The 24,417-nt window shown below is 51.0% G+C and overlaps 1 protein-coding gene and 2 pseudogenes across 7 annotated transcripts; 2 read left to right on the plus strand and 1 right to left on the minus strand.

Moving 5' to 3' along the window:
* Positions 1 to 49: 49 nt before the first annotated feature.
* On the minus strand, positions 50 to 23,278 carry ECSIT (ECSIT signaling integrator). Of its 7 annotated transcripts, none has more exons than XM_063800554.1 (9): positions 23,154 to 23,243; positions 16,155 to 16,345; positions 13,153 to 13,271; positions 7,882 to 8,299; positions 7,151 to 7,374; positions 2,091 to 2,148; positions 1,810 to 1,958; positions 1,565 to 1,670; positions 50 to 549 (listed from the first exon to the last, which is right to left on the minus strand). In XM_063800554.1, the coding sequence occupies exons 3-9, from the start codon at positions 13,246 to 13,248 to the stop codon at positions 305 to 307; spliced, it is 1,296 nt and encodes a 431-aa protein (XP_063656624.1). In that variant the 5' UTR covers positions 13,249 to 13,271; positions 16,155 to 16,345; positions 23,154 to 23,243; the 3' UTR covers positions 50 to 304. The 7 variants fall into 7 exon arrangements, with proteins under 7 accessions (XP_063656624.1, XP_054529994.1, XP_054529993.1 ...); XM_054674019.2 differs by having other exon boundaries at positions 16,155 to 16,263; positions 23,154 to 23,238; XM_054674018.2 differs by lacking the exon at positions 16,155 to 16,345 and adding an exon at positions 19,716 to 19,813 and having other exon boundaries at positions 23,154 to 23,238.
* Positions 15,933 to 16,579, plus strand: LOC746616 (large ribosomal subunit protein eL20-like; annotated as a pseudogene).
* LOC134809039 (small ribosomal subunit protein eS12-like) lies at positions 17,443 to 18,003 on the plus strand (annotated as a pseudogene).
* Positions 23,279 to 24,417: the final 1,139 nt, after the last annotated feature.

The following is a 24,417-nucleotide window of genomic DNA, read 5'->3' on the forward strand; positions in this document are numbered from 1 at the left end:
TCTCGCTGCCCCAGGGCGCCAAAAGGAGACCAAGAATGGAAACTGCGCATGCGCACAACCAGCAGCGCTCCCGCCCCTTTTTATTTGAACTCGGAGAACCAGAGGCGCCTGCAGATTCTGGAGGGGTCTCGCCTGCCCATCGCTGGCAGCCCGAGATCCTGGGGAGGGGATGCCATACTGCTAGAGATGAGGGAAGAGAGCCCCAAGCAGGAAAACATTGATTTGCTGTACACTCAAAGGGCATCTCATGCCTTCAGTCCACCGCCTCCTCGGGCCACAGCCCGTGCCCTCGCGCCGGCTCAGACTAGCTCTGGCCCTGCTGCTGTCGCTGCAGGTTGTCGTCTTCTTCCTGGTGGTCCTCGGGCAGGGGCGGCTCCTCCAGCCCTGCAGAGGATGTCTGGAGCTCCCGGGTGGACCCGGCGAGGCGGAAGACCACGGGGATCTGGGCCAGGGTTGGGTTGGTCTCCTGCAGGCCCTGGATCCACTTAGCCATCGTCGCCTGGTCATGAGCACCCGCCATGCACATGGCGAAGACAGGGCCTTCCTCCACTGTTGAAAGACATGCACCCTTAAGGTTTGCACAGTGGGGGCTGCAGCGGCTAACCCATGCCTACACCTTTTTGAGGTATTTTACACTCCCTTCCACTTCCTTTTTTTTTGAGACGGAGTCTCGCTGTGTCACCCAGGCTGGAATGCAGTGGCGAGATCTCGGCTCACTGCAACATCCGCCTCCCAGGTTCAAGTGATTCTTCTGCCTCGGCCTCCCGAGGAGCTGGGATTACAGGTGCACAGCACCACGCCGGGCTAATTTTTAAATTTTTAGTAGAGATGGGGTTTCACCATGTTGGCCAGGCTGGTCTCGAATTCCTGACCTCAAATGATCTACCCGCCTCAGCCTCCCAGAGTGCTGGGATTACAGGCGTGAGCCACTGCGCCCGGCTTCCTTCCACTTTCTTGTGCCTCCAAACCTTTGCACAAGCTAGCCCCGCTGCCTAGGCTGCCCACTCCACCCTTCACCCAGGCGATGCCTCCTGGTTTTTCTGTATTCTGCCAGGAAGGCCTCCTGACCCCCCACTCAAGGCATGCTCCTCTCCTAAGCTCCCCAAAGTGTAATTTGCCTGTTCCCTTGCTGACTCGAGGGACTAGGTTTGTCCTGGTGACACCCAGTAGCCAGCACAGAGGTGTGGGAGGGAGGGAATGAACAAGGGCCAACAGGGCTGGGTGACCTCAGGTCTGGAGCCCCTGGGGCAAATGAGTGTGTGCGGCCGGAGGACGAGGGTGTAAGTGGACTGCGTCTCAGCCTGGGCCTACCCCTTGACCCCAGAGGCCGCCCCTCATCCTGGATGGTGTTTGGAATGTTTGGAAGTCCTGCCTGTCCAGGTTTTTGCCTTTTTTTTTTTTTTTTTTTGACACAGGGTCTATCACATAGGCTGGAGTGCAGTGGCTCTATAATAGTTCACTGCAACCTCAACTCCTGGGCTCAAGTGATCCTCCCACCTCAGCCTGTAGGAGGGCTGGGATTACGAGCACACATGTGAGCCACCGCACCTGGCCCAGTTTTTACCTTCATTGATGTCAAACTCGTAGTCGTCCCAGCCACTCCTCACATACTCCAGGTCCAGCTGCATCGGGTAGTAGAGGTTCCACTCCTCCGGCGTCTCTTCCACTTCCTACTCCAAGGTGGGGAGTGCAGGCGGGGTCAGAGGCCAGGGCTCTTTCGGTCTCCCTCCTCCAGCCTCTCCCATGCACCCTCAGGGTAGTGCCAGCCCACTCCCCAACCCCAACACATGCTTTGCTTTAAGCCCTCACCCTCTCCTCCGGGGGCAGCAAGTCAGCTCTGAGGATGTGGTAATACACACACTTGTTGCGGAGCCACAGGGAGAAGGGGCCCTCAACAAAGACAGGCCGGGCTGGATTGTGGCGGGCCAGGGCGGCCTGCTGATCGGGACTCTGGATTCCTGGTGTGGAGACATACATGCCCTGTGCCCTGCAAGGGACTCGGCCCAGGGAGCCCAGCCTAGGCCCAGCGAGAACCTGGCAGGGCCTGGGTCAGGTTAGAGATGTGGCCGCCCCCATGCTCTCGGACTTACCTATGATGTGGGGCTGGGGGGGATCTGCTGCACCTGTTGAGTCTTTGGGCAAAGGAACCTGCAAGGGAGAGTAGGGATATAATCTTGTAACCCCCAATCCCCTACAGAGGAACTGGGGACAGAGAAACAGAAAGGGGGATACCAGTGAATTCAGGACACCTCTCCTGGATCTGGTACACGGCCCTCCAACCTGTCCCCTCATCCCTCTGTCCCATTTGGCAATAACCACCAATCTTTAGGATGCTCACCCTGAGGGAACTACCCTAGAACCAGCCCACCTGTGTCAAAATCCTGGCTCTGTCACAAGCTGTGTGACCTTGGCCAAGTCACTGTACCTGTGTGCCTCAGTTTTTCCAGATGCACAATAGGAATGATAACAGCACTTAATTCCGATTTTTTTTTTTTTTTAGGGATGGGGGTCTCCCTCTCTGTCATCCATGCTGGAGAATGGTGGCATGATCATAGCTCACTGTAGCCTTGAACTCCTGGGCTCAAGTGATCTTCCTACCTCAGTCTCCCAAGTAGCTGGGTCTACAGGTGCACACCACTATGCCTGGCTAATTTTATTTTTTTAATTTTTGAAATGGAGTTTTGCTCATTACCCAGGCTGGAGTGCAATGGCATGATCTCGGCTCACTATAGCCTCCGCCTCCTGGGTTCAAGCGATTCTCCTGTGTCAGCCTCCCAAGTAGCTGGGACTACAGGTGCCTGCCACCATGCCCGGCTAATTTTTTGTATTTTTAGTAGAGATAGGGTTTTGCTATGTTGGCCTGGCTGGTCTCAACTTCCTGGCCTCAGGTGATCCGTCTGCCTTGGCCTCCCAAAGCACTAGGATTATGGGCATGAACCTAACTTTGGGTGGTTGTAAAATATGTAGAACAGTCCCTGGCAAATAATAAGTGCTCAGTGCTTGTGAATTAAAAAAAGGAAAATAACTTCACATATACAGAATATCCCAGGAAGGAGACACTAGAAGCAAATGATAGCTTTCACCTCTGTGGAGGACAGGGTGGGAAGGAATACCTTTTTTATCTTTTAAAATTTTATACCTTGAACATAATTCAAAAACACTAGACAATTTTTTTTTTTTTTTTTTTTTTTTGGGACAGAGTTTCGCTCTTGTTGCCTAGGCTGGAGTGCAATGGGGCTTGATCTCGGCTCACCGCAACCTCCACCTCCTGGGTTCAAGTGATTCTGCTGCCTCAGCCTCCCGAGTAGCTGGGATTACAGGCGTGCACCACCACGTCTGGCTGATGTCTGTATTTTTAGTAGAGACAGGGTTTCTCCATGTTGGTCAGGCTGGTCTCAAACTCCCGACCTCAGGTGATCCACCTGCCTCAGCCTCCCAAAGCGTTGGGATTACAGGCATAAGCCACTGCGCCCCGCTGACAAATTTTTTTTTTTTTTAACAAAATGCACTTGCTTTTGAACCAAAACAGTGGACAGCTATTAGAACATATATCATTCATCCTTTCAAGTTAAAAAAAATTGAGATGAGCAGGCCGGGCGCGGTGGCTCATGCCTGTAATCCCAGCACTTTGGGAGGCCAAGGGTGGTGGATCACTTGAGGCCAGGAGTTCAAGACCAGCCTGGCCAACATGGTAAAACCCCGTCTCTACTAGAAATACAAAAACTAGCCAGGCGTGGTGGCACACGCCTGTAGTCCCTGCTACATGGGAGGCTGAGGCACAAGAATTGCTTGAACCTGGGAGGAGGAGGTTGTAGTGAGCCGAGATTGTGCCACTGCACTCCAGCATGGGTGACAGAGCAAGGCTCTGTCTCAAAAAAACAACAACAAAAAAATTTGAGATGGATCAGTGACTTCTAGTTGTATTAAATGAAATTTGTAAAAGGCAAGGTACATGTATATAATGCCCTGCTACTAAAGAAACTTTTTTTTTTTGAGATGGAGTTTCGCTCTTCTTGCCCAGGCTGGAGTGCAATGGCGCGATCTCGGCTCACTGCAACCTCCACCTCCTGGGTTCAAGTGATTCCCCTGCCTCGCCCTCGCAAGTAGCTAGGATTACAGGCATGCGCCACCATGCCTGGATAATTCTTTTTGTATTTTTAGTAGAGACGAGGTTTCTCCATGTTGGTCAGGCTGGTCTTGAACTCCCAACCTCAGGTGATCTGCCTGCCTTGGCCTTCCAAAGTGCTGGGATTACAGGCGTAAGCCACCACGCCTGGCTAAAGAACTTCTTTTTTTTAAACAGACAGGCTCTTGCTCTGTCACCCAGTCTGGTGTGCAGTGGTATGATCACAGCTCACTACAGACTTGACTTCCTGAGTTCAAGCCATCCTCCTGCCTCAGCCTCCTGAGTAGCTGGGGCTACAGGTGTGCACCACCACTCCCAGCTAATTTTCGTATTTTTTTGGTAGAGATGGGGTCTTGCCATGTTGCCCAGGCTGGTCTCGAACTCCTGGGCTCAAGCAATCCATCTGCCTCAGCCTCCCAAAGTGCTGGGATTACAGGCATGAGCCACTGTGCCTGGCTGTATTTTACTCCATAAGACGGGGGAGAAGGATATTTAAATACAAAGGATACAGATGCCAAAAAAAAAAAGAGAGCTCTGCTTGCAAATGTATAGAACCTCTCTGGAAGGAGACATGGAAATAGTCACCTCTGGGCAGGGAGACGAGCGGCGTGGGGGGCAGCGCACGGGGCCTGGGTAGAAGCAGAGGACTCGTCACCGTGTGCTTTTACATGCTGTTTGGCTTTTTAGTGCATTGCTTTGCAAAATGAAGAAATGAACTAAAAACAACCCTTCCCCCCACATTCTGCTGCTGGTCTCAAGCCATCTCTCACCTGGACCCACAACCCTGGTCCCCTAGCCCCTCTCCCCATCCAACAGCATCCACACGGCCGCCAGGAGACAAGTTTCCAATTGCAGATTCTTCCAGAAACATGATTCCAACCCCATTCCTTCTTCTTAAATCTCCGACCCCCCACCCCCGGCATAGCTCTCCCCACCAACCAAGAGGTTTGAGATCAAGCTCTTTAATCAGGTGCCCCCACTCACTGCACCGCATTTCCTGGTACACACTGCTCCCTCTGCCCAGCGTCCTCTGCTCTCCTTACCTCCCCGAGGAAGCCCCACCTGCCCACTCGGCTCCCACAGCACCCCGGGCTTCTCCATCTCAGAACCACTGGCTCTTAAGGAAACTGTTATCTGTCCAGGACCACATGACAAGTGCTGTGAGGGGCTCTCTTTGGATCAATTGTGTGATCTGGCATGAGTGGGGGCTCCCAGGACACTGAGTTGAGGGTGTTACTCCACTCAGTCATTCAACAAACCACTGCCAAGTGTCAGCTTTGCACCAAATCCTGTGCTCAGCCTTGGGAGACAGGAGGGAGACTGAGTCATGGTGAATGAGGAACCAAGCCAAGCACGATGAAGGGGTGGTGCCTTGACCAGGGAGGTCAGGAAGGGCATCCTGATTAGGAACAGTGGAGCTGAGACTGGAATAACATGAAGTCCATGGGGAACAGTGTTCCTGGCAGAAGGAACAGAGAACGCAAAGGCCTGTGGTGAGAATTGGCACAGAAAATAAGGAAGATGCCTAGAATGTAGCAAGTGTTGGGAGAAGGATGGGAGGGTGCTGTGGTCTGAATGTTTATGGCCCCCTGAAATTCATAGGTTGCAATCTATCTCCAATGCAATAGGATTAAGAGGTCAGGCCTTTGAGAGGAGAGGCACTTAGATCATAAGGGCTCTGCCTTCATGAATGAGATTAGTCCCCTTATAAAAAAGGTCTGGGCCGGGCACAGTGGCTCACGCGTGTCATCCCAGCACTTTGGGAGGCCGAGGTGGGCAGATCATGAGGTCAGGAGATCAAGACCAGCCTGGCCAACATGGTGAAACCCCATCTCTACTAAAAATACAAAAATTAGCTGGGCCTGGTGGTGCATGCCTGTAATCCCAGCTACTCGGGAGGCTGAGGCAGGAGAATCGCTTGAACCCGGGAGTCAGAGTTGCAGTGAGCCGAGATGGCGCCACAGCACTCCAGCCTGGCGACAGAGCGAGACTCCGTCTCAAAAACAAACAAACAAACAAAGGTCTGAGGGGGCCAGGCGTGGTGGCTCATGCTTGCAATCCCAGTACTTTGGGAGGCTAAGGTGGGTGGATCGCTTGAGCTCACAAGTTTGAGACCAGCCTGGGCAACATGGTGGAACCCCATCTCTACAAGAAATACAAAAATTAGCCGGGCGTGGTGGTGTACGACTGTAGTCCCAGCTACTCGGGAGGCTGAGGTGAAAGGATGGCTTCAGCCTGGGAGGTGGAATTTGCAGTGAGCCAAGATAGTGCTACTGCGCTCCAGCCTGGGCAACAGAGCCAGACCTTGTCTCAAAAAAAATATAAAGAGGTCTGAGGGGCTTGTTTGCCCCTTATATTATGTGAGGACACAGCAAGAAGGTGTCATCTTTGAAGCAGAGAGCAAACCCTCACCAGACCCAGATGTGGTGGCACCTTGATCTTGGACTTCCCAGCCTCTAGAACTGTGAGCAATAAATTTTTGTTGTTCATCAATGACCCAAGCTAAGAGATTTTGTTAGAGCAGCCTGAACGGACTGAAACAGAGGTCACTCAAGCTGTGCTAGCAGTAAGGACCATGGGAACCTACCAGGGGACTCAGCCAGAGAATCAGAACTCAATTCACGGCCAGGCACAGTGCCTCATGCCTGTAATCCCAGCACTTTGGGAGGCCGAGGCAGGAGGATTGCTTGAGCCCAGGAGTTCAAGGCCAGCCTGGGCAATATAGTGAGACCCTGTCTCTGAAAAAAAAAAAGTTTTTTTAATTAGCCAGGCATAGTGGTGTGTGACTGGAGTCCCAGCTACTCAGGAGGCTGAGGTGGAAAGATCGCTTGAGCCTGGGAGGCAGAGGCTGCAGTGAGCCGAGATAGTGCCACCACACTCCAGCCTGGGCAACAGAGCAAGACCCTGTCTCAAAAAAGAACTTGATTCACCACAATCACTAGAGTGAGAGAAGGGGAGCCCAGGGGAGGAATGGCGGGAGCCTGGCCTGGGGTGGCAGCTGAGGCTGTAGACAAGGGCGGATACCTGGTAGATGGTGACCCTGGCACTAAGGTCAGGCTCCATGTGCCGCAGGCCAAACATGGCCAGCTCCACAGGGTCCTGGGGCAGGTCCCGGGGCACTGGGAAGGGGTTGATGTTCATGAATCGAGGGAACCACAGCTTCAGGCGCACCAACTTGAGCATGGGGTAGCTTTTGCGTCCAAATATCTGAATCAGCAGGAACTCCGTCTCCTTGTTGGGCATCACACCTGTGCTGGGCAGATGCAGGCAGAACCTCAGAGATGGAGGGGGAGGAGGGAAGGGAAGAGGAGAAAAGAAAACAGTGAAGTCAGGGAATTGATCACAGACAGGGAGAAAAGAATCAGAGAGAATTAGAAAGAAAAAGGCTCATGCCTGTAATCCCAGCACATTGGGAGGCCAAGGGGAGAGGATCACTTGAGTCCAGGAGTTTGAGAGCAGCCTGGACAACATAGTGAGACCCCATTTCTAAAAGAAAGAGAGGAAGGAAGGAAGGGAGGGAGAGAGAGAGGCAGGGAGGAGAGGAGAAGGGGGGGAGGGGAGGGAGGGGGAGGGGAGGGGAGGTCAGAGGGAGGCAAGAAAGAGAGATGAGTGATGAAAAGAGGGATTGGGAGAGGGAGAAGAGCGAGAGAGACAGAGACGGAGCCATGGAGGAAGGAGGGGCTGAGACTCAGGAGAGGTGCTGCCAGCTATCAGTGTAGCCCACTCCCCACCCTGCGCCAGCCTCCTGGCCTCACCGTGGTTCTCCATCTGCTCCAGGACAGCAATCCCACACTCCTGCTGCCGAGGGTAGTGGACGAAGATGCGCTGGATGATGTTGCGAGGCCGGAAGACCTCCTTGGGGAAGATGTTGAGCAGCTGGTTGTACACAGCCAGGTCCCGCTCGACACCATACTCCCGCATCTTGCGCAGGGCCAGGTAGATGAAGTCAATGTGGCCCCGCTTACGCACGCTGTGCTCCGCAAATTTCTGCACCGTCTGCAGGAAGCTCGCCTTGTCCCGTTCCCCACTAGGCGCCTGCCCAAACAGGTCCTCAAAGGGCACCAGAGCCTTGGTGGGCCTCTGCCGGGGTTCCGGTGGGCTGGGAACCAGGGACTGTTCAGAGCTATGGGCAGCTGCGCTGCAGTGGAGGCCCCGAGGGAGCTGGCGAGGGACCTGGGGAGGGAGGAGAACTGCTGGAATCTGGCACCTCCCAGTGTCTATGGGGGGCCGCCAGGCTGGCTCTTTCCTCAGAGAGGTCCCAGTGGCCTCCCTGAGGACTCGGAGGTATGGAACTGTGGTTACAAACCCAAGATTCGAGGCCATTACAAAGTGCGATAAAACACAATGCTGGCACAGTAGGGAGGAAACAGGCACTGTTAGCCATGGCTATGGGGAGCTGGTAAAAACTGCCACGGAGGCAACTTGGTAATATTCACAGTGATGACACACACATGCCGTTTTTTTGGGGGTTTTTTTTTGTTTTTTTTTGAGACGGGGTCTGGCTCTGTGGCCTAGGCTGGAATGTAGTGGTGCTACTATGGCTTACTGCAGCTTTCAACTCCTGGGCTCAAGCAATTCTCCTCCTCAGCCTGTCCAGCAGCTGGAACTACCGGTGTACACCACCGCACCTGGCTAATTTTTAAATTTTCAGCAGAGACGGGAGTCGCACTATTTTGCCCAGGTTGGTCTTGAACGCCTGGCTTCAAGTGATCATCCCGTCTCCACCTCCCAAAGTGTTGGGATTACAGACATGAGCCACTGTGCCTGGTGGCCCTTTTTGCTTGTAATTTTTTTTTTTTTTTTTTAGACAGAGTCTCATTCTGTCACCCATGCTGCAGCGCAGTGGCGTGACCTCAGCCCACTGCAACCTCTGCCTCCCATGTTCAAGCGATTCTCATGCCTCAGCCTCCCAAGTAAGCTGGACTACAGACGTGCTCCACCACGCCCTGCTAATTTTTGTATTTTTAGTAAAGATGGGGTTTCATCATGTTGGCCAGGCTGGTCTCAAACTCCAGGCCTCAAGTGATCCACCTGCCTCAGCCTCCCCAAGTCTTTTTTTTTTTTTTTTGAGACAGAGTCTCGCTTTGTCACCCAGGCTGGAGTGCAGTGGCGCGATCTCGGCTCACTGCAAGCTCCACCTCCCGGGTTCACACCATTCTCCTGCCTCAGCCTCCTGAGTAGCTGGGACTACAGGCGCCTGCCACCACGCCCGGCTAATTTTTTGGATTTTTAGTAGAGATGGGGTTTCACCGTATTAGTCAGGATGGTCTTGATCTCCTGACCTCGTGATCCGCCCGCCTTGGCCTCCCAAGTGCTGGGATTACAGGCATGAGCCACTGCACCCGGCGTAGCCACCTTAAGTCTTGAGATTACAGGCATGAGCCACTGTACCCAGCCCCTTCTTTCTTTTTCTTTTTTTCTTGAGACAGAGTTTCACTCGTCGCCCAGGCTGGAATGCAATGGCGTCATCTCAGCTCACTGCAACCTCTGCCTTGTGGGTTCAAGCGATTCTCCTGCCTCAGCCTCCCAAGTAGCTAGGATTACAGGCGCCTGCCACCATGCCCAGCTAATTTTTATGTTTTGTTTGTTTGTTTTTCCTGAGATGGAGTCTCGCTCTGTTGCCAGGCTGGAGTGCAGTCACACGATCTCAGCTCACTATAACCTCTGACTCCCTGGTTCAAGCAATTCTTCTGCCTCAGCCTCCCAAGTAGCTGGGATTACAGGCACATGCCACCATGCCCAGTTAACTTTTGTATTTTTAGTAGAGACAGGGTTTCACCATGTTGGCCAGGCTGGTCTTGAACTCCTGACCTTGTGATCCGCCCACCTCGGCCTCCCAAAGTGCTGGGATTACAGATGTGAGCCACCATGCCCGGCCTAATTTTTGTGTTTTTAGTAGAGACGGGGTTTCACCTTGTTGGCCAGGATGGTCTCGAATTCCTGACCTAAGGTGATCCACCCACCGTGGCCTCCCAAAGTGCTGGGACCCTTTAAGAGATGGAGTCTAGCTATGTTGCCCAGGCGGGAGTGCAGTGGCTATTCACAGGCATGAGCCAACTGGTCAGCACAGGAGTTTTGACCTGCTGTTTCCAACCTGGGTCAGTTCACACTTCCTTAGGCAACCTGGTGGTCCCCCAAGTCCCAGGAGGTCACAATATTAAGCAAAACTTAGTGCAGGACACTCCATCAGCATAGTGCACAACAGCCCAGAACTCCTGGGCTCAAGTGATCCTCCCACCTCAGCCTCCAGAGTAGCCAAATTCTGGTTCTAGATGACACAGTAACAAATTTCTTATTTTAAATTGAATTTTTAAATTAGAAGGGTTACATATAAGGCATCTTAAAAATATACAGCTAGTTATCAAGGTTGTACTGTGCTTTGATTGCACCACCGCATTGCAGCCTGGGCAACATAGTGAGACTCCATCTCTCTATGAAAAAATAAAAAAATAAGCTGGACGTGGTGGTGTATACCTGTAGTCCCAGCTACTCAGGAGGCTGAAGCGGGAGGACTGCTTAAGTCCAGGAATCCCAGGCTGCAGTGAGCTACGATTGTGTCACTGCACTCCAACCTGAACGAGAGAGTAAAACCTTATCTCTAAAAAATAAATGAATGTGTGTGTGTGTTTATCTACACACACACACACACACACACACACACAATGCTAACAAGTAAGAGCCAATATTAGTCCAGGCTTGGTGGCTCACACCTGTAATCCTAGCACTTTGGGAGGCTGAGGCGGGCAGATCACCTGAGGTCAGGAGTTCGAGACCAGCCTGGGCAACCTGCTGAACCCTCATGTCTACAAAAAAATACAAAAATTAGCCAGGCATGGTGGTGAATGTATGTAGTCCCAGCTACTCAGGAGGCTGAAGTAGGCAGATCAATTGAGACTGGCGGGTCGAGGTTGCAGTGAGCCAAGATCACGCCACTACACTCCAGCATGGGCAACAGAGCGAGACCCTATCTCAAAAGAAAGAGACAATATTTACCAAATATTCTTCCACTGTAGACACAGTTGAGCACTTTACAAATGTGAGGCCCTAGGTGGGGGGTACTCTTACTGCACTCATTTTACAGATGAGAAAAACCAAGGCTCAGGAAGATGAAGTGGGATGCACAGTGTTACACAGCTGCAAAGCATCAGAGCTGAGAATGGAGTCAGTGCCCTCAGTCCCCCTACTCTGCGGTCCCCACAGCCATCCCATATCGTTCTTTGATAAGGCAATGTTAAAAAAAAAAAAAGGCATTCATTTACAGTAAAATTTCAGGTTGGGCGCAGTGGCTCGTGCCTGTAATCCCAGCACTTTTGAGAGGCGGGTGGATCACTTGAGGTCAGGAGTTTGAGACCAGCCTGGCCAACATGGTGAAACCCCATCTCTACCAAAAATGCAAAAATTAGCCAGGTGTGGTGCCACACACCTGTAATCCCAGCTACTCAGGAGGCTGAGGCAGGAAAATCACTTGAACCCGGGAGGCAGAGGTTGCAATGAGCTGAGATCACGCCACTGCACTCCAGCCTGGGTGACAGAGGGAGACTCCATCTCAAAAACAAAAAACAACTGAAATTTCAGTCAATTAATAATATAGGTGGTGTAGTATTATACCACTTTGGGGTAAAAATCAGAAAGGAAGCTCTAAAATGCCTAATGAGGGGGAAACACTGCAAAGGAGGTAATGTAAATGAAATGCATAGTGCGGGGCCGGGCACAGAGTAAGTGCTCAATACGGGAACTATTAATATTCCCACCATCATCGTTATTGCTATCTATGGCTGTCAATCTGCTTTCGCCATCTGGTCACTATGGGTATAGGAAAGAAATTCAGTTTTCTGCCCCATCTTCACAAGTAGATGCAGGAGGAGCTGCTCACAGTCACCACACAAATCCACCGAGCTCATACATCCTTATTTTCAAAGTCAGTCCCCTCACCCACGTAGGCACTAGCATCTCTTAAATTAGGGTCCAGGCACAGTGGCTCACACTTGTAATCCTAGCACTTTGGGAGGCCAAAGTTGAAGGACTGAGGGCCCAGAGGTTCAAGACCAGTCTGGGCAACACAACAAGACCATATACTTAAAAAAAAAAAATTAGCGGCCGGGTGCGGTGGCTTATGCCTGTAATCCCAGCACTCTGGGAGGCCGAGGCGGGTGAATCACCTGAGGTCAGGAGTTTGAGACCAGCCTGGCCAACATGGCAAAACCGCGTCTCTACTAAAATTACAAAAATTAGCTGGGCGTGGTGACGTGCACTTGTAATCACAGCTACTCGGGAGGCTGAGGCAGGAGAATCGCTTGAACCCAGGAGGCAGAGGTTGCAGTGAGCCAAGACCATGCCACTGCACTCCAGCTTTGGCGACAAGAGCAAAATTCCATCTAAAAAAAAAAAAAATTAGCTGGGCATGGTGGCTCAAATCAGTGGTCCCAGCTACTCAGGGGGCTGAGGTGGGAGGCTCATTTGAGCCCAGGAGTTTGAGGCTGCAGTGAGCCCTGATTCCACCACTGTACTCCAGCCTGGGTGATAGAGCAAGACCTTGTTTCAAAAAAATAAATAAATTATGGACTTTTGGCCAGGCGCGGTGGCTCACGCCTGTAATCCCAGCACTTTGGGAGGCTGACGCAGGTGGATCACTTGAGCCCAGAGTTCAAGACCAGCCTGCCCAACATGGTGAAACCCCGTCTCTACAAAAAAAATACAAAAACTAGCCGGGTGTGGTAGTATGTGCCTGTAGTCCTGGGTACTTCGGAGGATGAGGCGGGAGGATTGCTTGAACCTGGGAGGTCAAGACGACAGTGAGCTGTAATCACACTACTGCACTCCAGCCTTGGTGACAGAGACACTGTCTCAAAAAACAAACACATAAACATACATACATACATAAACTAAGGACTTTTAATGGGACCTCGGCACTGATAGGCCAGCCCAGACTCACCAGAACTGGCTTCACAGAGTGGATTCTGAAGGAGTTGGGAGCAAATCCCAAGCTTACCTCCCTCTACCCAAAAGACTGCCTGGCTGTTGCTTACCTGAGAGATGGAGGTTCCTGTGAGGGTGGCCCCGCAGGTGCCTCCCCAGGCCCTACAGAGGCCTCGGGCCAGTAGGGTGGCCTGGACCCAGCTCATGCCTCTGCTTGTCAGACAATCACCTGGCCCAAAAGAAGATTCAGCATTAGCCTGGCACCTTACAGATGCTAACAGACGCAAGGGCCCCGCAGAGTCGAGGGCACACTCCAGATTATGTGGCTAACTCACCAGCCCCAATGTTTACCTTACCCAAGAAACGGGCTGATGACTCAAAGACTTTGTTCTTGGGACAGCACCCTAATCCTGCTGCCCCAGGGGCGTGATCATAGCTCAATGCAGCCTCCAACTTCTGGGCCCAAGTGATCCTCCAGCCCCAGAGCGTCGAGAAGCTGGGACTACAGACGCGTGCCACCATGCCCAGCTAATTTGAAAATAGTTTGCACAGACCCAGGGTCTTGCTGTGTTGCCCAGGCTGGTCTCGAACTGTTGGCTTCAAGTGATCCTCCCATCTCTGTCTCCAAAAGTGCTGGGATCATGGGTGTGAGCCAGCACTCCTAGCCACTACAATCTAATTTTACAAAATTTGTGTCACTCCAACAAGAATCCCTGTACCTGGCCAGGCGCGGTGGCTCACGCCTGTAATCACAACATTCTGGGAGGCTGAGGCGGGCGGATCACTTGAAGTTGGGAGTTCGAGACCAGCCTGACCAACATGGAGAAACCCCATCGCTACTAAAAATACAAAAAATTAGCCGAGCATGGTGGCGCACGCCTGTAATTCCAGCTACTGGGAAGGCTGACGTAGGAGAATTGCTTGAACCCAGGAGGCAGAGGTTGCAGTGAGCCAAGATGATGCCATTACACCTCAGCCTGGGGAACAACAGCAAAACTCCATCTCCAGAAAAAAAAAAAAAGAAGAAAAAAAAAAAAAGAAAGAAACCCTGTACCCATTAGCACTCAATTTCTCTTCACTCCCAACCCCAAGAAACCACTCATCCACTGTCTCTATAGATCTCCCTATGCCGGCCATTTCATACAAATGGAATCTGGAATCACAAGTGCTCCTTTATGATTGGTTTCCTTCACTTGACATGTTTTCTTTTTCTTTTTTCTTTTTTTCTGAGATGCAGTCTCGCTCTGTCACCCAGGCTGAAGTGCAATACTGCCATCTCGGCTCACTGCAACCTCCGCCTCCCGGGTTCAAGCGATTCCCATGCCTCAGCATCCCGAGTAGCTGGGATTACAGGTACATGCCACCACGCCCGGCTAATTTTTGTATTTTTAGTAGAGACGGGGTTTTATCACGTTGGCCAGGCTGGTCTCGAACTCCTGACCTCAAGTGATCCGCCAGCCTCAGCCTCCCCAAGTGCTGGGATTACAGGCATGAGCCACCGCACCTGGCCCACTGACGTGTTTTCAAGGTTCATGCATAGATTTTTTTTTTTTAATTTTTATTATTTTTATTTTTAGACATGATCTTGCTTTGTTTCCCAGGCTGGAGTGCAGTGGCACAATCTCAGCTCACTGCAACCTCTGCTTTCCGGGCTCACGATTCTCCTGCCTCAGCCTCCTGAGTAGCTGGGACTATAGGTGTGTGCCACTGCATCCAGCTAATTTATAGATTTTTTTGTAGAGATGGGGTTTCACCATGTTGCCAAGCTGGTCTCAAACTCCTTACCTTGTGATCCATCCGCCTCGGCCTCCCAAAGTGCTGGGATTATAGTCGTGAGCCACCGCACCCGGCCTTTTTTTTTTTTTTGAGATGGAGTTTCACTCTTGTTGCCCAGGCTGGATTGCAATGGCACGATCTTGGCTCACTGCAACCTCTGCCTCCCGGGTTCAAGCGATTCTCCTGCCTCAGCCTCCCAAGTAGCTGGGATTACAGGCACCCGCCACCATCCCCAGCTAATTTTTGTATTTTTAGTAGAGATAGGGTTTCACCATGTTGGCCAGGCTGGTCTTGAACTCCTGACGTCAGGTGATCCACCCACCTTGGCCTCCCAAATTGCTAGGATTACAATCATGCCCGGCCAATTCCATTGTTTTTGGAATGGAATATAACCAGGTTTTGTATGGCTATAACCATATTTTATTTATGCATTCATCAATTGATGGACATTTGGGGTTGTTTGCCAAATGTTTTTGACTGTTATAACTACTACTGCCATGAACATTCGTGTAGAAGTTTTATGTGAACATATGTTTATACTTCTCTTGGGTATATACTTAGGAGTCGAACTGCTGAGACATATGGTAACTACATGTTTAACATTTTCAGGAACTGCCAGACTGTTTTTGGGGATGACTGCACCATTTCACATTCCCATCGGCAACGTACAGTTGACCCTTCATCAACAAAGGTTTGAACAGCATAAGTCCATTTATACGTGGATTTTTTTTTTTTTTCAGTAAAAGTTATGGCTGCACATGGTGGCTAACGCCTGTAATCACAGCACTTCGGGAGGTCGAAGCAGGCAGATCACCTGAGGCCAGGAGTTCGAGAGCAGCCTGGCCAACATGGGAGAGACCCCATCTCTACTAAAAAAACAAAAAAACAAAAATTAGCCAGGCTGGGGGCACACTCCTGCACTCCCCAGCTACTCAGGAGGCGGAGGCAGGAGAATCACTTGAACCCAGGAGGCAGAAGCTGCAGTGAGCCAAGATCGTGCCACTGCACTCCAGCCTGGGCGAAAGAGGAAGACTCTGTCTGAAAAATAAGAATAGGACCAGGTGTGGTGGCTCACGCCTGTAATCCCAGCACTTTGGGAGGCCAGGCAGGATAATCACTTGAGGTCAAGAGTTCAAGACCAACCAACCAACGTGGCAAAACCCCATCTCTACTAAAAATACAAAAATTAGCCAGGCTCCTTTTGCCGGTGGCGGCAAGCGTGGAGAGGATGCCATGAAGGCCTCGGGCACACTACAAGAGTACAAGGTGGTGGGTTGCTGCCTGCTCACTCCCAAATGCCACACACCACCCCTCTACCACATGCGAATCTTTGCACCTGATCATGTCGTTGCCAAGTCCCACTTCTGGTACTTTGTATCTCAGCTAAAGAAGATGAAGTCTTCGGGAAGACCGTCAACTGTGGGCAGGCATTCGAGAAGTACCGCCTGCGGGTGAAGAACTTCGGCATCTGGCTGCGCTACAAACTCCCAGAGCAGCACCCACAACACGTACCAGGAATATCGGGACCTGACCACCACGGGCACTGTCACCCAGTGCTACCGAGACATGGGCGCCCGGTACCCCACCTGGACCCATTCCATCCAGATCATGAAGATGGAGGAGATAGCAGCCAGCAAGTCCCACCGGCTGGCCGTCAAGCAGTTCCAAGACTCCAAGATCAAGTTCCCGCTGCTCCACCAGGTCCTGTGCCATCAGCACAAGCCACGCTTCACCACCAAAAGGCCCAACACCTTTTTCTAGGGGTAGGGCCCTCACCCAGGTGTGCCCCACGTAAACTCAGGAACGCCCCGGTAAAAAAAAAAAAAAATTAGCCAGTCATGGTGGTACATGCCTGTAATCCCAGCTACCCAGGAGGCTGAGGTGGGAGAATTGCTTGCACCTGGGAGGTGATGTTACAGTAAGCTGAGATCGCGCCACTGCACTCCAGCCTGGGTGACCGAGTGAGACTCTGTCTCAAAAAAATTAATTAATTAAATTTAATTAAATAAAAGTTACAACTTTAAACACTGAGGGGCTAGTAAAAAGAAAAAAGGTCGGGCACGGTGGCTCACGCCTGTAATCCCAGCACTTTGGGAGGGTGAGGCGGGTGGATCACGAGGTCAGGAGATCGAGACCATCCTGGTTAACACGGTGAAACCCCATCTCTACTAAAAATACAAAAAAAATAGCCAGGCGTGGTGGCAGGCACCTGTAGTCCCAGCTACTCAGGAGGCTGAGGCAGGAGAATGGTGTGAACCCAGGAGGCGGAGCTTGCAGTGAGCTGAGATCCCACCACTGCACTCCAGCCTGGGTGACAGAGTGAAAGAAAAAAAAGTTACAGCTGAATGTGCCTGCCTCTCCATCTACCTCCTCCACCACCTCTTCTGCCTCTGCCACCCCTAAGACAGCAGGACCAACCCCTCCTCTTCCTCCTCCTCCTCAGCTTACTCAATGTGAAGACGATGAGAATGAAGACCTTTATGATGATCCACTTCCACCTAATGAATAGTAAATTCAATGTGTTTTCCTGATTTTCTTAATAACATTTTCTTTTCTTCAGCTTATTGTAAGATTATAGTATTATATATACATATAACATTAAAAAATATGTTAATCACCCTTTCCCTGCCACTGCCGAGTTGTGCGGAGGCGGAGGCTTGGGTATGTTCAAGATTCAGCTTCACCCATAACCCACTGCCATGGCCGAGGGAGGCATTGCTGCTGGAGGTGTAATGGATGTTAATACTGCTTTACAAGAGGTGCTGAAGACCGCCCTCATCCACAATGGCCTAGCACGTGGAAGCTGTGAAGCTGCCAAAGCCTTAGACAAGCGCCAAGCCCATCTTTGTGTGCTTGATCCAACTGTGATAAGCCTATGTATGTCAAGCTGGTGGAGGCCCTTTGTGCTGAACACCAAATCAACTTAATTAAGGTTGATGACAACAAGAAACTAGGGGAATGGGTAGGGCTCTGTAAAATTGAGAGAAGGGAAACCCTGTAAAGTGGTTGGTTGCAGTTGTGTAGTAGTTAAGGACTATGGCAAGGAGTGTCAGGCCAAGGATGTCATCCAAGAGTACTTCAAATGCAAGAAATGAAGACATAAATCTTTGGCTCACATAAAAAAAATAAGTTAATTGACTGTTATGTAATCACTGAGACCTCTGGACAACAGTGGGCTATTAGTAGTTAAGATTTTTTGTTTTGAGACAGGATCTCACTCTGTTGCCCAGGCTGGAGTACAGTGGTATGATCATGGCTCACTGCAGACTTGACCTCCCAACTCAAGCAATCCTCCCACCACTGCCTCCTGAGTAGCTGGGATTACAGGTGTGCGCCACCACACTCAACTAATTTTTACAATTTTTATAGAGGCTGGGTTTCCCTCTATAAAAATCTCAAACTCCTGGGCTCAAGCAATCCTCCCACCTCGGCCTCCCAAAGTGCTGGAATTACAGAGGTGAGCCACTGCACCTGGCTGGATTTTGGGGGTGTCAAAAGTAGCCTGGCAGGGTGGCTCACGCCTGTAATCCCAGCACTTTGGGAGGCCGAGGTGGGCAGATCACGAGGTCAAGAGATCGAGACTATCCTGGCCAACATTGTGAAACCCCATCTCTACTAAAAGTATAAAAATTAGCTGGGCGTGGTGGCAGGCGCCTGTAGTCCCAGTTACTCAGGAGGCTGAGGCAGGAGAATCGCTTGAACCCAGGAGGTGGAGTTTACAGTCAGCCGAGATTGCGCCACACTGCACTCCAGTCTGGATGACACAGCAAGGCTCCGTCTCAAAAATAAATAAATAAATAGAGCACCCCACTGAAGGCTGGGCACAGCGGCTCATGCTTCTTATCCACTTTGGGAGGTCAGAGTGGGAGGATCACTTGAGCCCGGGAGATCAAGAACAGCAAAAAGAAAAAAAAAAAAAGAAAGAAAAGAAATACCAGCTGGGTGTGGTGGCACTCATTTGTAGTCCCAGCTACTCAGGAGGCTGAGGTGGGACGATCACTTGAGCCCAGCAGTTCAAGGTTATATGAGCTATGATTGTGCTACCACACTCTGGCTTGGGTGACAGAGTGAGACCCTATCTCAAAAATAAAAAAGTAAAAAATAAAAAGCACTCTGGCCAGGCGCAGTGGCTCATGCCTGTAATCCCAGCAATTTGGGAAGCCAAGGCGGGTGGATCACAAGGTCAGGAGTTCAAGACCAGCTTGGCCAAGATGGTGAAACCCCGTCTCTACTAAAAATACAAAAATTAGCGGGACAGGGTGGCGGGCGCCTATAATCCCAGCTACTAGGGAGGCTGAGGCAGGAGAATCACTTGGACCCGGGAGACAGAGGTTGCAGTGAGCCGAGATTGCACCACTGCACTCCAGCCTGGGCAACAGAGTGCGACTTCATCTCAAAAATAAATAAATAAATAAAAATAAAAATAAAAAGCACTGCAATGACTTTCATATGCACCTAGGATTAAGACCTTAATTTAAATTTTCAGGGCCAGGCTCGGTGGCTCATGCCTGTAATCCTAGCACTTTGGGAGGCCAACCAAGGTGGGAGGACTGGTTGAGCCCAGGAGTCCAATACCAGCCCTGAAAACATAGCCAGACACTGTCTCTATAAAAAAATTTAAAAATTAACCAGGCATGGTAGTATACACCTGTCTGTGTTCTCATTCCTTGGGAGGCTGAGGTGGGAGGATCACATGAGCCTGGGAGGTCCAAGCTACAGTAAACCAAGTTCATGCCACACACTCCAGCCTGAGCAACACAGCAAGACCCTGACTCAAAACAAAAAAACAAAAACAAAAAAACCACAGCTACTTAAAGTGTGTTCTAGGGACTGGCAGTGTCAGCAACATTTGGAAGTTTATTAGAATAGCAAAATTTGGCCGGGCATGGTGACTCACGTGTGTAATCCCAGCACGTTGGGAGGTCCAGGCCGGCCGATTACCTGAGGTCGGGAGTTCGAGACCAGCCTGACCAACATGGAGAAACCCTGTCGCTACTAAAAAAAAAAAAAAAAAAAAAAATACAAAATTAGCCGGGTGTGGTGGCGTATGCCTGTAATTCCAGCTACTTGGGAGGCTGAGGCAGGAGAATTGCTTGAACCTGGGAGGCAGAGCTTGTGGTGAGCCAAGAGCACACCATTGCACTCCAGCCTGGGCAACAAGAGCAAAACTCCATCTCAAAAAAAAAAGCAAAATCTCGGCCCTATCCCAGACCTACTGAACTGGAATCTGCATTTTTTTTTTTTTCCCAGGTGGAGTCTTGCTCTGTCGCCCAGGCTGGAGTGCAGTGGTGCAATCTTGGCTCACTGCAACCTCCGTATCCTGGGTTCAAGCAATTATCCTGCCTCAGCCTCCCGAGTCGCTGGGATTACAGGCACATGCCACCATGCCTGGCTAATTTTTGCGTTCTTAGTACAGACAGGGTTTCACCATCTTGTCCAGACTGGTCTTGAACTCCTGACCTTGTGATCCACCTGCCTTGGCCTCCCAAAGTGCTGGGATTACAGGCATGAGCCACTGCGCCAGGCCCAAATCTGCATTTTAGCGAGTCCCTGGTATCTCCTGTGAGCATTAAAGTTTGAGAAGTGGTGATCTGTGTGCTGATGGCTCCCCAGTGTTCACCTCAATCCCTGGGCCCCAGCCTTTATACCTAACTGCCACTTTGGCATATACCCAGCCATCTCAAACATAATTTGCTCCAAACTGATATCCTTGCTTAAACTTGATCCTCTCCATCCTATCCAATCGCACCACTACTACTGGCCATTCAGGCTACAAACCTAGGAGACATTTCTGAGTCCACTATGTCCCTCACTCTCCTATTCAATCCATCAACTAGTCTAGGTGACTACTTCCAAATCCATCCCAAATGCATCTCTTTCTATCTGAAGCCACCACCTCAATCTATGACTTGGATACCTATCAAGCCTCCCACTTTTGCCCTTCCTGCCTCCAGTCAGTTCTCCCCACTATGGCCAGAGGGAGCTTTTTTTTTTTTTTTTTGGAGACAGAGTCTCACTCTGTTCCCCAGGCTGGAGTGCAATGGCGCAATCTCGGCTCACTGCAACCTCCGCCTCCCCAGTTCAAGTTGGTTCTCATGCCTCAGCCTCCCGAGTAGCTGGGACTACAGGTGTGTGCCACCACACCCAGCTAATTTTTTGTATTTTAGTAGAGATGGGGTTTCATCATGTTGCTCAGGGTGGTCTCGAACTCCTGAGTTCAAGCAATCCACCCATCTTGGCCTCCCAAAGTGCTAGGATTACAGGTGTGAGCCACCATACCCAGCCAGAGGGAGCTTTTAAACTAAAATTAGGCCAGGCGCTGTGGCTCACGCCTGTAATCCCAGCACTTTGGGAGGCTGAAGCAGGTGGATCACAAGGTCAGTTCAAGACCAGCCTGGCCGAGATGGTGAAAGCCCGTCTGTACTAAAAATACAAAAATTAGCCAGGTGTGGTGGCAGGCACCTGTAATCCCAGCTATTCGGGAGCCTGAGGCAGGAGAATCACTTGAACCTGGGAGGTGGAGGTTGCAATGAGCCAAGATTGTGCCACTGCACCCCAGTCTGGGCGACAGAGCGAGATTCCGTCTCTAAATAAATAAATAAATCAACTAAAATTAGTGATTTCTGCCTAAAATCGCTAACGGCATATCACACTTAAAATCAGAGACTGGGCACACTGGCTCATGCCTGTAATCCCAACACTTTGGGAGACCAAGGTAGGAGGATCACTTGAGCCCAGGGATTCAAGACCAGCCTGGGCAACATAGCGAGACCCCATCTCTACAAAAAAATTAAGAATTATCCAGGCATGGTGGTGAATGCCTGTCATCTCAGGTACTCAGGAGACTGAGGCTGGAGGATCCCTTAAGGTCAGTAGTTAGAGGTTGCAGTGAACCATGACTGCACTTGTGAATAGCCACTGCACTCTAGCCTGGGCAACATACTGAGATCCTGTCTCTAAAAATAAATAAATAGCCAGGGAGCAGTGGCTCACACCTATAATCCTAGTGCTTTGGAAGTCCAAGTGGGGAGGATCGCTTGAGCCCAGGAGTTCAAGACCAGCCTGGACAACATAGCAGGACACGATCTTTACAAAAATTATTTTAAAAAATTAGCTGGACCTGGTGGTGTGCACCTGTAGTTCCAGCTACTGGGAAAGCTGAGGCAGGAGAATCACTTGAGCCATGGAGTTTGAGGCTGCAGTGAGCTATGGAGTGCACTGCACCACTGCACTCCAGGCTTGACGAACAAGTGAGATCCTGTCTCTAAAAAATAAAAATAAATAAATAAAATCAGACAGGGTCTACCCCTCTAAACTCAACTCCTACCACTGGCAGCTTCAGCTACACTGTTTCTGAAAGAAACTAAGTTTATCCCATCTCAGAACCTTTGTACTTGCTTTTCTCTCTGTCTAGAGCTTTCTTCCTCCAGATCTGCCCACAGCTGTCTCTGGTCATTTCAATGAAAGGTCTTCTTTGACCACCTCCCATTCCCCACATTCTAAAAGCCCTCATCACCCTATTAATTTTTGTTTGTTTGTTTCTGAGACAGGGTCCTGCTCTGTTGCCCAGGCTGGGGTGCAGTGGCACAATCACGGCTCACTACAGCCTCGACCTCCTGGGCTTAAGCAATCCTCCCACCTCAGCTTCCCGAGTAGCTAGCACTACAGGCGTGCACCACTACGCCCAGATAATTTTTTGTAGAGAACAGGGTCTTGCTATGTTGCCAAGGCTGGTCTCGAAACTCCTGGGCTCAAGCGAAATTCCCGACACCATTAACGCATTTTTAGTAACTTATCAGTATCTGAAATCACCTGTTTCGTTTATTTCTAATTTGTTCAAAGTCTGGTTCCCCCAGGAGATGAGAGATTTTTATCTATCTTCCTCATTGCTGTGTCTCCAGCACCAAGGACAGTGCCTGGTATATGATAGATGCCTAACGAGTATCAACTGAACGGAAACAAGCCTCAATTTCAACAAAACACCTATAAATCTGAACCTCGAGGTATGGTGTACGTACAACAGCTCTGAAACCGGCTGCCAGGATTCTGGGTCTCTTGGGGGAAAAAGGCAGACGCGGATTCCAATTCCTGCCCGGTTGCCGACTTGCGGCGTGACCTCTCGCGAGGTCATCTGCAAAATGGGAGACTGGGGGCGTGAGGCGGCTGGCACAAGACAGGCGGCCTTTCCCAGCGCGTCCCCGCCCCCACTACGAAAGGTCATGGCGCCCTGGCCCTGCAGCTGGGTCCCTCCAGGGCTGCCCTCTCGCGCTGCCGGGTCCTGAAGGGCCCGCCTGCAGCCCAGCAGTTCGCGTTCGCCTACCCGCGCGCGACCTACCTACTCACGCGGCCAGCCGCGGACTCCAGGCCAGCTCTGTCTTGTTGCTGGGCGCTGCCATATTGGCCCAGAGAGCGTCCGGGTCAGGGAGCGCCAGGGAGGTAGCAAATCAAGAAAGCTGGTGTAATAGGTCCCGCCCACAACGCGAGGTGGGCCAATAGGAAGGCGGAAGGATCTGGGACCCGCCTCATAACGAGCCAGGCCCAGCCTCTAATGAGGCAAGACGCACTCCAGACCTGGGAACCTTGAAATAGCCCGGGAGGCTGGACTTGGGAGTCATAGTCTATGAATCCAGTCGCAGGCCCCAGCGGCTGAAATGAGAAAATGAATTTAAAAAAAAACAAAAAGTGAAAGGGGGCCGGTACGGTGGCTCATGCCTGTAATCCCAGCACTTTGGGAGGCCAGAAGTTCGAGACCAGCCTGGGCAACATAGCGAGACCCCCTTATCTACAAAAAATTTAAAAATTAACTGGGCATGATGGCGCATGCTCATAGTCCCAGCTATTCGGGAGGCTGAAACGGGAGGATCGCTTGAGCCCTGGAGGTCGAGGCTAGAGCGAGCCATGATTGCACCCCTGCACTCCAGCCTGGGCAACAGAGTGAGACCCTGTTTCTAAAAATAGTAATAATAAATAAATAGGGCAGGGCGCGGTGGCTCACGCCTGTAATCCCAGCACTTTAGGAGGCCGAGGCCGGCGGATCACCTGAGGTCAGGAGTTCGAGACCAGCCTGGCCAACATGATGAAACCCCGTCTCTACTAAAAATACAAAGTTAGCAGGGCATGGTGGTGGGTGCCTGTAATCCCAGCTTCTCGGGAGGTTGAGGCAGGAGAATCGCTTGAACCCGGGAGACGGAGGTTGCAGTGAGCCAGGATAACACCACTGCACTCCAGCCTCAGCGACAGAGCGAGACTCTGTCTCAAAAAATAAATAAATAAAAAAAAATTAGTGGGGCGTGGTGGCGTGCTCCTGTGATCCCAGCTACTCGGGAGGCTGAGGCACGAGAATTGCTTGAACCCAGGAGGTGGAGGTTGCAGCGAGCCGATATAGCACCACTGCACTCCAGCCTGGGCGACAGAGTGAGACTCCGTCTCAGTAAATAAATAAATAAATAAATAGGAAGGCCTCAGTGAGGTGTCCTTTGAGTAAAGGCCGGAGGAAGTGAGTGAGCCATCTGGATATCTGGGGAACGCTTTTGGCACTGGGAACAACAGCAAAGACTCTGTGTGGTCGGAGTGGAGTCTTTGGAGGAAATGGGATAAAA

The sequence above is a fragment of the Pan troglodytes genome, chromosome 20 (genome assembly GCF_028858775.2).
Source record: "Pan troglodytes isolate AG18354 chromosome 20, NHGRI_mPanTro3-v2.0_pri, whole genome shotgun sequence".
Classification (NCBI taxonomy): domain Eukaryota; kingdom Metazoa; phylum Chordata; class Mammalia; order Primates; family Hominidae; genus Pan; species Pan troglodytes.

Bases quoted from the DNA above. Each gene is read 5' to 3' on its own strand.
- ECSIT (XM_016935106.4), bottom strand. From the start codon at position 13,248: ATGAGCTGGGTCCAGGCCACCCTACTGGCCCGAGGCCTCTGTAGGGCC. The intron at 8,300-13,152 runs GTAAGCAACAGC...CTCCCTCCCCAG, and splicing joins CAGGAACCTCCATCTCTCAG to GTCCCTCGCCAGCTCCCTCG. The intron at 1,671-1,809 runs GTGAGGGCTTAA...ACCTTGGAGTAG, and splicing joins TGCTGCCCCCGGAGGAGAGG to GAAGTGGAAGAGACGCCGGA.